General features: G+C 40.8%; 4 protein-coding genes across 4 annotated transcripts; 1 reads left to right on the forward strand and 3 right to left on the reverse strand.

Moving 5' to 3' along the window:
* The first annotated feature begins 3,717 nt into the window (after positions 1-3,717).
* tadr (torn and diminished rhabdomeres) lies at positions 3,718-8,967 on the forward strand. Its single transcript, XM_002052017.4, has 9 exons — positions 3,718-4,172; positions 5,490-5,635; positions 5,697-5,891; positions 5,958-6,049; positions 6,125-6,259; positions 6,727-6,881; positions 6,940-7,609; positions 7,923-8,021; positions 8,083-8,967. The coding sequence occupies exons 1-9, from the start codon at positions 4,159-4,161 to the stop codon at positions 8,605-8,607; spliced, it is 2,031 nt and encodes a 676-aa protein (XP_002052053.3). The 5' UTR covers positions 3,718-4,158; the 3' UTR covers positions 8,608-8,967.
* Positions 8,968-9,223: 256 nt separating this feature from the next.
* Positions 9,224-10,744, reverse strand: LOC6628409 (uncharacterized). The gene is made up of 3 exons (XM_002052016.4): positions 10,414-10,744; positions 10,086-10,354; positions 9,224-10,023 (listed from the first exon to the last, which is right to left on the reverse strand). The coding sequence occupies exons 1-3, from the start codon at positions 10,730-10,732 to the stop codon at positions 9,358-9,360; spliced, it is 1,254 nt and encodes a 417-aa protein (XP_002052052.2). The 5' UTR covers positions 10,733-10,744; the 3' UTR covers positions 9,224-9,357.
* Positions 10,745-10,850: 106 nt separating this feature from the next.
* On the reverse strand, positions 10,851-12,544 carry LOC6628408 (uncharacterized). The gene is made up of 3 exons (XM_002052015.4): positions 12,069-12,544; positions 11,704-11,978; positions 10,851-11,649 (listed from the first exon to the last, which is right to left on the reverse strand). The coding sequence occupies exons 1-3, from the start codon at positions 12,421-12,423 to the stop codon at positions 10,993-10,995; spliced, it is 1,287 nt and encodes a 428-aa protein (XP_002052051.1). The 5' UTR covers positions 12,424-12,544; the 3' UTR covers positions 10,851-10,992.
* A 141-nt stretch (positions 12,545-12,685) lies between these two features.
* Positions 12,686-15,402, reverse strand: LOC6628407 (uncharacterized). The gene is made up of 3 exons (XM_002052014.4): positions 14,983-15,402; positions 13,945-14,083; positions 12,686-13,868 (listed from the first exon to the last, which is right to left on the reverse strand). The coding sequence occupies exons 1-3, from the start codon at positions 15,136-15,138 to the stop codon at positions 12,991-12,993; spliced, it is 1,173 nt and encodes a 390-aa protein (XP_002052050.1). The 5' UTR covers positions 15,139-15,402; the 3' UTR covers positions 12,686-12,990.
* Between the last annotated feature and the right edge of the window lie 116 nt (positions 15,403-15,518).

The raw sequence follows: 15,518 nt of genomic DNA on the forward strand, positions 1-15,518 counted from the left end.
TCTAAATATTGCATAAACAATTTGACCTCGTGCCCTGTTGACCGCGCGCTAAAAATATGTTAATCCACAGCATATAAAAACAAAAACCAACTCATTTTGAAAATAGTAAAAGATTCATTTGGTTAACCTTGACGGGTGTGCAAAACCCGTTAGAACCTCATATCGAAATTAACGTAATTTGTTGAACGCAGCCATTTGTCAAAGATTCGCGCGGTGGCGCCAATCGCCGAACTTTAACCTATTTACTTCCTCACTCGCACACACACACACACACACACACACACACACACACACACACATAGAGCGATCAAATATAAATTTATATACATACGCAGCTTTAGCTTTAAGAATTCTCGTTCGCAAAGCGTGGAGTTATGAAAACTTCCGGCTAAGGCTCCATAGAACGTGTTTTATGCCATGTGCGTCGATGGCAATTGGCTGATGACTTGGAACTTGGCTTAGACATTGAACTATACTTTTGAAATTCTTCATGTTATTTATATTTAATTGGATAGTTTGAATAGAACCACGTAGCACGTTGTCTTTTATAATGATTTATATCGCGCGTTTGTAAAAATATAAAAAAAAAAATAAAGTAATTCCTATATGATACGTCAATAACTAAAAGCTTGCTAATTGTTGGCTGACAAACTTATTAACCATTTCTTAGCACTCATTCTTGAAACTGTCAAGGTCAAAGCGTTGCCAAACTTGAGCATCCACCTCCATTTATCGTATTCATGATCATAGTTTTCAACATGTTAATTGAAATTCATTATTTTTGTATGCAATAAAACAATTAATTTGGGTGAATTTTTCAAAACGAAACCAGTTCTAAAAACTGCGTTTTAGGTAGCTCAAATTTATGTGCTGTTTTTATTTTTATTTTATTTTAACAACTTATTTTAATATTTTAAAGATTATTTATACGGATCAATGAAGCATACTTAAAAATAAACTATGGAACAAAGCTTAATTCCTTGCACTCAACAAATTCTACTCGAATGAGTTTGCTTTTGTATCTGTTAACTATTTTTTTCAGAAAAAAAAAAAAATACAACATTTGATATTATCTTATGAATATGTTGCCAGGAGTACCTTTTGTAAGCCCATATATCATTAATCTAATAATAGTTGCAGCTTTAATGTTTGGAATTATATTCGTTGGCTTTAAATTATTATTTCACATAAGATTTATCTATCAGCTGACAACACAAAGATCAAATCATTCAAAAAGTTTGTATATTTTAGCTTAGATACCCTTGTAGTGGTAGTATACTAATACTTTCCGGTTCCAAATTGTCATCGACTTCCGACTGCCGAAATTGACCTAGTTTAATTGAGCCAACTGAAAGAGTGTGTTGCAAGCGGCATTGAGTCTTAATTATGGCTTTTCTTTAAGGCCCTATCGTTTAGCTTTTACACACAAAGTTGGTTTGTAACATCAAGTTGAAAACTCAACCAATACAAACAACAAAAGTTGGGGCTGTCGAATTGCTAATCAGAAACTTTAAAGATTTTCATCCATAAATATGTAAATTATATACAATATATGAGTTTTGACTTATGACAGGTGCAAGATATATATTTATATATATTATTTGGAATTGGATGAGTAAATAAGAACAATAATATAATATATAATCCAAATTAAAGATATTGACAATTTTGTATACATTATAAAGAAAAACCCACAGTATATAATATATATTTACTATGAATACTTAATGTAAAAATATTGAAATAAAATATAAAAAAAACCTTTGAAAGACAAGTAAATGCTTACGACTTTGTTAATGATTATGCAAAAACTGATGTAAATTTTATAATAATGATTGGGCATATAAATGCCTATGACTTTGGCAAATATTAAAGAGCGTCGAGTTATTTATGGGTCACTGCGAATGGGGCTTAGCTCTATTTAAAGTCCACTTGAACAACCTTAACGCCGGTCGAGACTGCGGCACATTAAATGTGCTTTTAATTAAATTAGTAGGCAAATCATAAGTAAAAAGGCCAAACCGACAACTGAGGCTGAGTTATCAAATAATAAAAAATATATATATATATATATATACAACAGCTGAGCTATAAACAATATAATGCCCACATATCGCACAGGCAACCGAATGTACCAAAAATAAAAATGACTCTAAAGTTGGATGGAAGGTCGATTGCTGGAGTCGTTGCTTTGATGAGTGCTAAGTGACCGCAGCCTCTAAAACTCAAAGCTCAGTTCAAACTCAAAGCTGAAAGATACAAATGCTCAAGTCCAAAGTTTTTAGCCCGGCGCGGGGAATTTGTTTAATATAGTTAAGTATATACGAATGTTAAATACATAATTTGGTGCAACCGTCTGGCAGTCGCCTGAAACTTGTTTTCATCTGGACCCATCCAGTTTTGTGTTCGCAGTCTGAAATCGTAAAACACTTCAACTAGAACTCCGAATAATTCTAATAATATACACTTGACATGCCTTCGATTAGCACATTCTTGCATTCTTTCCTTTGTTTAGATATAATCTTAGCACAGTGCGTGGGTGTAGGTCGAACTCATGGGTATTCTCATCATATTTGCTCATTCCTCTAAAAACTGATGTCACCATATTACCCAAAGGCGCAATTTTACCAGATGATATGCAAGCCGTTAAGAGCATGAACTATAGACTTAGTGTAAATTCGTCAAATCAAACTTTAATTTAAATAACTCTTATTAGTTATTAGTAAAGAAATATTTAATTTTTAAAAGATACTTTAATGTAAACATTAAAATATTATTTTTTCAAAGATATTTATAACAAAATCAGAATCTAATTTCTGCAAGTGTATTAAGCCGTCTACTTCTTTATCTATGCTTACTTTAACTATTTGTAAACGATTTTCACCCATTTTCCACCTTTACCAATGAAATTTTCTGCAAAGTCTTTCTAAATTGAGTCGTGTGTGTTTTTAGCGAAAGAGCTTTAAGCGAATATTGCAAATATATTTTGTATAATTTGTTCGCATTTATTAAACAATTTTTTAAATGTTATTTTTAATAAAACTGCTTTTAAAGAATGTTAATATTTTGTTTATAATTCACATAATGTATATGAATATCTACTTTTTATCAGTACAATGAGCTGTCTGCTTCTTTTGATATAATATAAACAAGTCTTTAGATTCTGAAGTTATGCTAATAAAACGAGGTGCAGTTTTTTTTTTTTTTTTTTGTATTAAAAACATTTTTTACTGTTGATTAAACCGGTTGTAAATGAATGAACGCGCAATGCATCACAAAAAAATGCGTTCAGATTAACAAAAGATTCTCAGACAGAAATATCTTTAAGAGCAGCGTAAGATATATATATATAATTATTTCTGTATCACAGACCTTCCACCTAATTATTTCGGGCTTTCAAGAATAAAATTAAATGCTCTTGATTCAGTTTAACTATGAAAAGGCGCGTAGTTATGTGCACAAATAAATGACACTTGCCCCGCACTTGAGCCACATCAAAAGTCACGAATCATATTACGTGCCACATGCGACGCTGCCGCTTGCCGTTAGCCGCTGGCAAAGAGCAAGAGGCAGAGAGCAAACAGCGGTGCAACCAATTGCAAACGTAAACAAACGTCAGTGCGCAGGAGCCGCACGTTGTGCTCAGAAAATGGTGTAGAAAAGCTTTCGCTTTTCACGCAAAAGGAAAAGCTTTAAGTGAGCACTCAGTCAATTGCGGCCAATTTGAGTGAGCGCTACGTTAAATATTTTGTCAGGCATTTAAACGTACTGAGTGCGGGCCATAACGCAATAGTTGGCAACGTTTTTGGCCCATTGTGCGAGCTGTTACGCGTCAAGGCGTCGCTAGCCACGTCGACGTGGCTAATTAAAGGCAATGCCAAGCCACAAGTGACATAAACTCGCGGAGATTCAATCGTAAACAGTTCTTAATAAACATTCAATTAATTGTTGAACGATCGAGAAGTTTGCAATGCACTGCGCGAAATAAATACGCAATTCGCAAATAAATGTCAAATACAAATAAATTCCAACCACTGAGCTTCTGGTTGGCAGTAAGCCAGCAAACGTAACCCGCAGTCAACAAAACAGCTAACAGAAGGCAGACAACACACACACACACACGCACACACACACACATAGAGAGAGAAGCGTCCAACCATGTCGAGCGCCAGGTAGGCCAACACCCAACAACCATGCAGCACCCCAGAGATTGGTCATATCTTGCATTCATGGTCAAGCCGTTTGGGCCAACATGCATATGACGTTAATATTATGTTTTTTTTTCTCTTTTCATATATTTGTTGTGTGCAATCAATAAATTGATTTTTGATTGCTTTGGTTGGGTTTTTTGTTTCCTATCTGTCCACCCACACGCCTATTGTCTGTTTAGCATTTGTTTTCCTCTATTTTATTTATTTTTTTATTGACATTTTCCTTGTTTGTGTCGGCGTCGCATTGACTGGCACTGTTTGTGCCCTTTTCTCATTCATTTGGCTTTTGCGTGCGCTACAACAGTGCGTATGTGTAATCAAGGCCAAAAACCAATTTCGAACCGGTTCAAGCATGGAAGCCCATTTGTCTATTTATCATGAGCCAAACCATAAATCGATTTGGCGGCATTAAGAACAGTCGAAGCTTTAGCTAAACCGAATTCAGTTAAAACAAAAACACATTAAAAAGTTTAAAATAATTTCTAATATATAACAAATGTAATAGAAATTCGTTAGGTCCACAGTTTCCCCAACGACTTGTTCATGTCGCTGGCTGGTCACGCACTTTTGCCAAACTAAACAGCTAAACCAACAAGCGGACAGACAGACAACATGACTCTGACATTTATGAGAACCATTGAGAATGGATGTTTTTTATTTGCAAATTATTATTTACTCGTGCTGTGCTCGAGCTAGCTGCCAGCTAAAAATAGGACGAGCGAGTGTCACAAATTGAAATGAAAATGCGAAAAGCAACTGCAGAGTCATGAAAAAAAAATGCGCTAAATTCTCGAATGAAATGGGAAAAGTCACTTAAATTAGGTAAAAAGGGTTCCAACTATTATTACTGCAGTTTGTTAGCCAATTTAGTACATTTGGCGCACTTAGCTGGCGCCTTTGAAATGGCCAACAGCTAGCCAGACAATTGCCATGTAATTAGGGATAATCGCGCGTCTAAAATATGCACAAAATTATGCATACACTTACAGTAAACAGCAAATTGGCCAAAAGGAAGGAGCACAGGGCTTCAATTACGAAACAGGACACTGTGCAGGGCAAGGGCCAAACGGTTGAATTTTAAATGAGTCATCCGACAGCTGGAGAGCAAACCGAACCCACGCCCACATTGCGGCCAGCTCGTCGGCTTGGCGCCAATAAGTGTCCTGCTTGATCCTTTATTTGTTGTGTGTCGACGCTTGACAGACCAGCATTACATTAAGTTTTAATTATATTTGCCATTGGGATTTAATTGATATGTGAGTTTTTTTATGCTCGCAGCCTGCTTGATGCGCTCTGCTGCGGCAGCGGCGCTCGCCTGGCGCTGGGCACCTCGGTAATTACCTACCTGATAGCCTATAATGAGGCCGCTGCGCCAGGTCTGGTCTTTGGCACAGTGCTGGCCACCATCTATGGCGCTATGGCAGGTGAGTAGCAGCCAGGCGTTGCTTTTCTACACATTTTATAACAATCTCTTGTGCCAAACAGCGCGCTGCAAGTCGAGTCTGCGCAGCCTGCAAATGCCCTATGTGCGGGCCACAAACAAATTTGACTTTGGCTGCCTATTTCTGGCCACCTGGATGGATGCACTGACGGCCATGTGCGCCTGTGCGGCGCTCGCTCGCACACTGAGCGCCTGTCTGGATGCCATGACCGGCGGCTTGGCCAGAATACTTATACTGGGTATGTGTGCACAATATTTCTGCCTGCACTGTAGCGAGCTTAAGCAATTTTATTGCCTAATTTTAGGCCGCAATTCACCCGCCAATGAACCTTGGCCGGATGTGCTTGGTGTGGCCGTTGTCTTTCTGGTCACTGGCATGTTTATGCTGGGTCTTGAGGTGTGTTCCACTTGCAACTGCATCTTGCAACAAGCCTTTACTTAGCATAACTAATTTTTGCCTCTCTTGCCGCAGCACTCGAAGGCCTTCAGCTTCATCATGACACTCGGCATGTTCGGTCTGAATGCAATTCTCAGCGCTGTCGGCTGGTGGCGTGGCGATTTTCTGGCCTGGTCGGAGAACTACTTTCAGCCAAACGGCATTAGCAGCGTAAGTGGATCAATCCCTACATTCAAACCCGACCCTCCATTCATAGTCAGTCTCTGATAGTTCGCAAATGGGCGTGTTTTTAGGTCAGTGCACTTTGCGCCCGTTTCTGTAGTCTTTTTGCTGTATTTTTTTTTTTTTATCGATTTTTAGCCGCATTGCCGCCGGCGGCTTTCGTGACTGGCGGCAATTGAAGCCGCAGGATGTAAGCTTTTGATTATGACACGGCATCCTACGTTTTTTGTGCAGCGGATCCTCTACTCTGCAGAGTTGTTTGTGGTGTTTAGAAGGATTCGAGTTTTGTTTCGTTTTTGTGAGTTAGAATTATTATTTTTTGCATATAAATTCGTAAACAGTAGACTCCCTCTCTCTCTCTCTCTCCCACCCTGCCTCTCTGCACCTCTCTTCCTTATTACCACAACTTAACTTCTTATTTGTGTCTCTTCCCTTCTCTCTCCCGCTCTTTTCAGTTGCTCTTGACCACCGCATTGCTAACCTATGCGTTTCCCAGCGTTTTCCCTCAGCAGCATCGCGGTGGTCGCATCACGGCTTTAATGGTCGTAGCTCTGGTGTGCATTTCGCTGCTTCTGACCGCCATTTGTCTGTCCACAGTGCTGCATTTCAAGTGAGTAATACGTCAAGCAAATTAAAGAAATATAACCGCTTGTTTACCTTACAAACAGAGCCCGGGAAGATTATGTGGCCGTGCCGCTCTTTAACATACTGGATGACAGTGGCTTCCATAAGCTGGTGCCTGCCTCTGCCTGCATGTTGCTGTTGACCAGCTCGGCGGCGTTTCTAGAAATCTTTCCCGAGCTATATGGCATTGTGGTGCGTCTGGCCACCTCCGAGTGGCGCATTCTCAGCAAGCAAATCAGTTACGAGAGCTCGGACAGCGGTAATCCTGTTCTGGCCGTCTTCATAGCGGGCAGCCTGTGCGCCATGTTGGCCTTCGCCTGTCCCTTGCAGCATCTCAGCTACTGCCTGGCGGCCAGTCATCTAACGGCCGTCTTTCTGCGTGCCTTCTACTTGCTATACATACCGTATCGCCCCAAGTTCATGCAGCCCAGCAGCAGCGAGTCCTCCCTCTCCTACAGTCGCCTCTCCACGGCGCCCATAGCCAAGAGCAGCAGCAGCAGCAGCCCCGCCACGGCCAGCTCCAGTCGCGTAAAGCGCAGTCTCTGGAACATTGGCTTGCCCAAACAGAGGGGCCTAAAGAAGCCGAAGAACAAGCAGCGCAATAAGCCAGAGGTCGAAAAGGAATGGCTACTGTTGGGCGAGCCAACATCGCCCTGCCCCCAGCGCGAGGGCAGAGATGTGGAGTCTACCATATTGTCAGATAGCGAGCCACCGGTGAGTGTAGCTGAAGATTCGCTCCCTAAAGCAACAATATCAAATATTGTCGTTATTCTTATGTCCCAAATGTTATTATATAAAACAAGTGAGAGGTTCTAGTCGTGAGCTCCCGACTAGGGGACACCCTGAACCCAACATCAAATGCATATATATATATTTAGATTTTGCATACAATATACCCTTATACCCATTTTTAATGGGTACAGGGTATAAAAAATATTGATGATGGTTCTGCTTAGATCTTATTCAAAAGTTAATATGAAGAAGCCCTGCAGCCGCAATTTTAATTACCTTTCATCTATTCCGACAGCCATCTGACTTTGAGTATCCTGATCAGTTCGACAAAAGCGATTCGGATACCTCAACGGACATCGATGCTATAGTTGATGAGTATCGTCAGAAGGTAAAGGTAAGTTGACTATATGCTCTACCTTCGCTCAAACCAAACTGGAACTCTGCCATGCTTTCAGGTGACCACAGCTGGTCCGCTGGAGCGAAGCGTTCGGGTGCCCACCGTCAGCTCGTGGAGGGTGACCATATTTGCGATTGTCGTCATCGGATTGGGTATCGCCCTGTGTGTGGCTGGTCTGGTGCTGCGCTGGGCACCTGCCGCATTCACCGGCTCCATTGGCGTCTTTATTGTGGCCATTATGATGGGCATTATACCGCAGTACACGGGCAGTGTGATCAATGTGAGTCCCGTGCTGTGCGCCATGTGCCTGCTGCTGAGCGTTGTCTTCTTCTCGGCCTGTGCCGTCCACTCCTGGCCGGGCGTGCTCGTCTGGCTGCTCGGCGGACTCATTCTGTTGATGCGCTGTGATAAATATTGCTGCAACTGCTTCGATCAGACAACCATATTGAATGCCCAGCTGATTCCCAGTGTTTCCGGCAAGGCATCGACATCGGCGGCAGCGGTTGCAGCCACCAGCATTAGGATGCCTCGTCCGCCCAAGGGTGTGATTAGCTTGCCGCAACGCGTCAGCGGCATCAGATGACAGTCGGAGTCCTCCGAAGAGGAGGGCGAAGATCTGTTTCACGAGGACTTCAATGTACGCGACTACGATGAGGATGATGCCAATGACGATTGCTGGACTGACTAGCTGGCAGCCTTTGTGTGACGCCTTTTTAATGTAGCTAGGCTTTTAACTATTAGAATGCGGATTATCAATGACGAATCTTGCTTGAAGCTAGTATTATACAAACTATACACTTATATATTTATGTATGCCATCATTCTAGCTAGAGTCTATATATATACAAACAAATCTATATGTTTCTAGTTTCTAATAAATAATGCATGTCCAAATAGTTGTACGGAAATGTACTCGAATTTGGAAACGAGCGATTAATATATAGATACTCTATGTGGCTTTATTCTGCCATATTATAGTTGATTCAACAACTGGCAACATTATTTTTGGTCAAAATTCATATACAAACGGGACACTCATATCCTATGTACACATAGCTCAAAATCTCCCTCATCCATATTCACGTTGTTTTGCTTTTTGTTCTAGATCAATTTGCCATCTAAATTGTATGTTATAAAAGTATAAACAACATTACTCTGCTGTAATTTCTCGCACAAAAAATCTTCCAATTATTTCGCATCAATGTTTTATATTTTGAAACCAGAATCTCAGAACATCTTGCATAGTTTACAGATATACGAATGTTTGAATTCTAACAAGAGATTTGATGATAGTGCTCACAGTTATTAAGAGTACACGATTAAACGTATTCATTTAAACATCTAGATGCTCGAGCTCCATCAGATAATCAACTAGCTCCTCTATGGGCTGCATTATCGTTTGTTCGTAGTCCGGCTGCATCTGCATCACTCTCAGATACATTTCGCTGCGATCACAGTTGAGGTAAGAGTCAAATTTCTCTGGCTCTTCCGCCCGCAATTTGTTGGATATGCTCGCTGACATCTTTGTCTGTGGCTCGGTTAAGGCTTTAACTATCAGACCAAACAGACGAGAGCGTTGGCAATCCTTCATAAAGTTCTTCCTGGTAATCAGACCAGTAGGTAGGCCAAGTCGCACAAATTCGGAATGAAGACACTCATAATAATGCTCCAGTGCCGGTTCATAGATCTCACGTCTCTCCCTGGCCGAGGGAACAAGTATATAGAGCACGAAGAGCACATCCAATGTGGGGGAGCAATACTCGGTCAACTGGAAGTCGACAATGCAACAGGAGCTGGGCAAGCAGTCATGTTCGTTGGCAAAACCAAACAATATATTACGATCCCAAGTATCTCGATGGCAGAGCACATTTCGAATGGTCTTGGAAGGTTCTACTAGATGTTCCGATTTGGTCAGCAGCTGGTAAAGTTCTTCCTTGATGAATCTTTGGGCTTTGTCCGTTTGATATTTCTCATGTCGTGCAGCCAAGAAAACGATGCCCTGTTTTGAAATATCTTTCATACACGGTTCATTTTTAAGGTTTAGTTATATGGATTGCGCACCTTTAAGCCTGTGACAAACCACTCGTTTTGCATGTTCATAAGCAGTTCGTTGAGCACATTTTTGTAGCGATCGCCAATATAAAATTGCTCAGCCTCCTCCCAGGCCATGCTTGCCGCATGCAGAGCTGCCAGATGTTCCAGCACCAACTTATAATGTTCAAAGGAGTAACACTCTGTGAGTTTGAGATGCCGATAATGCAAGGTGAGATCCTCCAGCACCATGATGTCGTCTCGACTGTAATAGCACTGCGGAAAGAGCTTGCGGTTCGCTAAGATTAAAAAAAAATGTTACACCACAATTTAGTTTACAAACTAAATCTAAGCCCACCGTATCTCTGTATGTTGGGCAACAGTTGCCGGTAGATATTCGTTTCTTTACGAAAGACTCCTTTTCGTTCACATTCGGCTCTTTGTGGTGGATTTTTATAGGGTATACTCTTTACAAAGTATTGCAAGTGATGTTTGGAGTTAGTTCTTGTGTCTTCCAATTCCAAGCGTAGCTTATAGTACTCGCCCATGTAGCCCATTAGATCATTCGAGCCCGCATCAAGTTGTCGCTCCAATAAAACCAAACTATCATCGTCTGTTTTAAGGTGAAGCGTACGTAATGCTATCAGGCGACATTCCTCCAAGCTGAGCAGTTCCATGAATGCTGGCAGTTAGATCCATACTAAAGAGAACTGAGATTTAACAAACTTTTCAAACATCCAAAAACCGTTCAACCTTGTAAAGAATATATCAGAAGTTATCTTTGTTATCATAATATACTTTTATTTTTCTAACAATCCTAACAGTTTTTGTTTCATATCAGTGCTAAGATAATCTAAAAGCAATAACTTTCAGAGCTGATAAGATGTGTGCTATCAGGTGAGCATTGTGTAAAGAGTGCAGATAAGACAGGGCCATTTCACTTGGCTTGTTTATAGTATGTCAGCTCCAATAAATCCTCGATGCAGTCATATATATAACATTTGAAATCCTCATGCTCGTCCATTAATCTGAGCACCGCTTCGGTGCGATCCACATTACAGAAACGATGAAATTCCATGGGCTGCTCATCCTTAAGCTGCTTCAGATAATTTTCGGGCAGTCGCAGTATGGTCGCGGCTATGCAGTTGTAGGTGGCACCAAAGAGAGCAAAGTCCTGCAGAGATTGGTCGAAGTCAGCTCGACTGAGCTGCTCCCGCTGCGCATCGATATCCATGTCTGTCAGCTCCGCTACCAAGTGCTCGTAATAGTAGCCCGTTATGCGTTCCATCATCTGCTTGCGCTGTGCCGGCTCCACATTTAGGTAGCTGGCCATGAGCAGGTCCACAGCTGGCGGTGCATAGCGGCACAGCTGAAAGTCCACCAGCACACAGCCCACATCCTGGGGATGTTCCTTGTGATAGAACACATTGCCGCCCCAGGCGTCGCGATGCAGAAAAACATTACGATGCACGGGCGATGGATTTGCCATGAAATAGACTCGATCCAGGCAACGTGGCAGCTCGTTGGCAACATAATCCTGAGCAGCTGCATCCTTAAGCACCCGGGGATGTGCAGCGGCAACAGCCAGCACAGCCTGCAAATACTGAAATTGAGCGTAAAGTCTTTTGAGTATGCGCCCAACTGTCACCTTTAAGCCGGTCGTCCACCACACAATATCGGGATCGATGGACTTCTCCAGCAGCCACTCCCTGAATACCACCCCAATGGTCAGCCGATGACGTCGCTCATAGGCCACGCTGCTGGCATGCAGGGTAGCCAATGCCTTGATCATGGGACGCAGCTCCTGTTCGCTTAGGAAGCGCGTCTTCGAGGGCAGCGATCTGTAGCCCAGATCCTCGATATTTTGCATTACAAACAGATCATCCCGAGTGAAATAGCACTTGGCACACCACACATGAGCAGCTAATTGGGATTAAAGATTGCAAAGATAGCGATTAGACTAGATTTTGAGTATATCAACTGACCAAGAGTACTTTCTAAATTCAGACTTACACAAATTTTTCAGTTCATTTAGCAGCAATCCATAGAGCTTAGCCTCCTTTTTAATAATACTAGACTTTTCCTCATAGTAGGACATATTTGCATTCTCGTATGCCACAGATTTGACAAAGAGACGCATTGTGCGTTGCGCTGTCTCTTTTTCCAATTGATAGCTGAGTATTAGATGATAATATTCCCCTAGGAAGCCCATATTCTCTATGGCTGGCACAATTTCAAATTCCTTTAGGCTCCCCTTTTCATTCTGATCTTCCAGCACAGCCTTCAGTATATTCTCGCATTCGTCCAGCGTAAAGAGCTCAAGGCGATTGGCACGCGTCAGCACGGGATTGTAGATGTCTTCGCTCATGATCTCGGTCTTGTATTTATTAAATTTACGTGCACAGCTAAAAATCCGAACGTGCTCTGCGGGAGACCGTGTCAAACTAATCGCAATTTCGAGGCATTGGCAGAGAAAAAACTGTTGTTATACCCTAACCCGAAGGGTATGTTCGTGACAGTCGCGATAACAAACAAGGTTGGTTTTAGGTCTAAAAGATGGTATTTATATTGGGAAGATTTAAAATTCAAACATTTTTCAAGCATTTATCTGATAATATATGTATTTATCTATTCAAAAATCGTAAAATACGAATTAATGAATTTTAGAATCAAATTAAAATTGGCGTTGAGACACAAATTAAAGATGAACTTCTTTTGAATACTTAGGTAAATTCCATTCCAAGCCAATAAGATATTATATTTAAAATAGTTATAATAATTCTTTGTTTATTCAGCGTATTTACGCCTCGGTGAGATGTTTTTTGTTATGTTATTTTTGCAGTTTATGTTCGCAGCTTATCGCTCTCACAGCTCTCATTTTAATTGAGCGGGACACTCAATCTTATCAGTGCCGGTAAGAGTGTTAAAAAGTGTTCTATAAATTAGCCGAGGCGATTTCCATGATTTCCACGCAATACTCTACCATGCAGGCTCTGAACTCTTCGTTCTCCCGCATATAATCCAATATAATGTCACTGCGATCCACATATTTGAACTCGTTGGTAACGAATGCGGGCGGCACCTTCACAACTGTGGCAACAGCTGCGCTGTAGACAGCCGCAAGGAGGCGGAACTCCTCGTAGGACTGCAGCAGTTCCGCTTTGGATATTAATTCAGACGACTGCAAGCCAAAGTCCTGTAAGTTCTGCTGCAGACAATTGTAATAGAAATCAATGCAATTGGCCTCCAGACGCCGTCGCTCCATGGTTGCTAGATTCAAATAGATACTGAAACTCAAATCGACAGCTGGTGGTGTATAGCGGCTGGTTTGAAAATCAATCAGTAAACCTGCATTCGTGGGATCAGCAGAAAAGAAAATGTTGCCCGCCCATAGATCACGATGACAGATCACGTTTCTATATTTGGTGGAGGGTGCCACCTGTTCATAGGTGCGTCGGGCAATCGCAGCCAACTGGTCGTCCAGACCATCAACATATTGGCTAGTCTGGTATTGTGGCAGGCTTTTAATCACGGCCAGAATGGCCGACAGACCCGTGGTATACCAGGCTATATGAGGTGCAATTGTTATCTCAAGCAGACGATCCCCAAACTTGTGCCCAATATTTATATTATTGCGCTGCTCGTAGACCAAACTGGACGCATGAAAGGCAGCCAGGGAGCGCAGCAATTGATGCAGTTGATCCGCGTCGAGCAGTCTCTTCGGAGCCGCAGAATAGCCAATGTGCTTAATATTCTCAAGCACCAAGAGATCAGACCGTGTGAAATAACATTTGGCACTCCATTTGCTTTTGGCTGTAGATGGAAATAAATATGTTAACAGCTCAATTTGTAGTTTTTGTTTTACGTTAATATTTTGTTAATTACGCACAATACTTTTGCATGTCAGTCAGCAAATTATCATACAGCCACGCCTCTTTGCGAAAGATTGTCTCTTTTTCGGGCTCATCGCTTTTCTCTGGCAGCGCTTTCACAAAAAGCTGTTGCTGTTGGGGAGTTTTGTTGTCCTCCTGAAAGTATGCAATAGATGTGTATTTTTATTTCACAAAAAATGCTAAAAAAGGATTGTATATGTTTCATTTGTTTGTAAATGTTTTCGTTACTTTATTTAAGTATTTATTATTCATTTCACCAGTAGACAGATATTTTCCCCATTTTTATACACTTGTTAGGGTACTTTTAATTTGTTATGAAATTCGCAACGCATACGAGGAGATAAATATATATTCTAGATCAACATCAGGAGCCGAGTCCGTCGGTCCATGTGTATTTCCATGAGAACTAGTCTCTCAATTTTAAAACAGATTAAGAAACATTCACGTCATGCACACCTGATGATTTAAGAAAATATATTGAACCATTTACAATTTAAGTTTTTACGATACGCCACGCTTTCACCTGTTAATAACAGGTAATAGTAATGCGCATTTTGTTACATTTTGGTTGGTCGTGATAAATAACCCTTTAAATATAAATATACTGATAAGCGGCTATGACTAATTATACTATTGGATTAGTTCAATAGAAAGTATGTACACAAATAGTGTTTAAATTCTTAAAATATATTATATATATTTTATATTCAGGGACACATAACATATATATATATACTTGGGTAAATGGAATTGCATTTAACAAGAATTTTGAATAACATCCAGGATATTATCTATAAAGATTATATTATAGCAGTCTAATCTGTAGCTATAAATATTTTCTGCTAAGAAGTAGAATATTGAAAAGCGTGATTACATACAAAAAGAGTATTTGCTTATTTTTGCATGCGCAAAGAGCTTAGTCAAAAGGCACCTAAATTATCATTTAATAATCATTAATAGTTTAATGCACCAAGGTTCAACAAAAAGTCACTGCGACAATAATCTAAAAATTGTAATACTTAGTATTAACTTACAGTGCAGTAGCTTAAACTTAGCGTATAATAATCGCCCAGATAACCGACGGCACTGATATCCCTTTCCACTTGAAAGTCAAGCAGATGCAGTTGCTCAATGGCAATGTTTAATAGGTTCTTTAAGATTTGTACACATTCCTCTTGCGTTAAGAGCATATTGCGTATACGCGCCGTTACGTATACGCACGGTCTCTTTCTCTTTTTTAAAGCAACAAAATAGATTTTCGCGCGACAATTTTCCCGTGTGTTAGCGCTGCGCAACGCGATTAAACTGAGCGAAAATACACATTTATTTTCACAATTCACTCAGTTGCCGAATCTCTGAGAACTGTTCGGTTTGTATGGGATTCGTTGCTTTCTCGCGATAAGATATATATACGTGTGGCACCTTTAGATACGTTTACTACATGCACACTTGTTGGATGCACCTCAAATTACGAGCATTTTATACTTTTTCTCATGTTTAAATATACGCGCCTTATCAAAAGAAACAAAGACAACTTAAAGCAATAAAAAGAAAATCTGAGGATATGATT

Source organism: Drosophila virilis, chromosome 4 (assembly GCF_030788295.1).
Source record: "Drosophila virilis strain 15010-1051.87 chromosome 4, Dvir_AGI_RSII-ME, whole genome shotgun sequence".
Lineage (NCBI taxonomy): Eukaryota > Metazoa > Arthropoda > Insecta > Diptera > Drosophilidae > Drosophila > Drosophila virilis.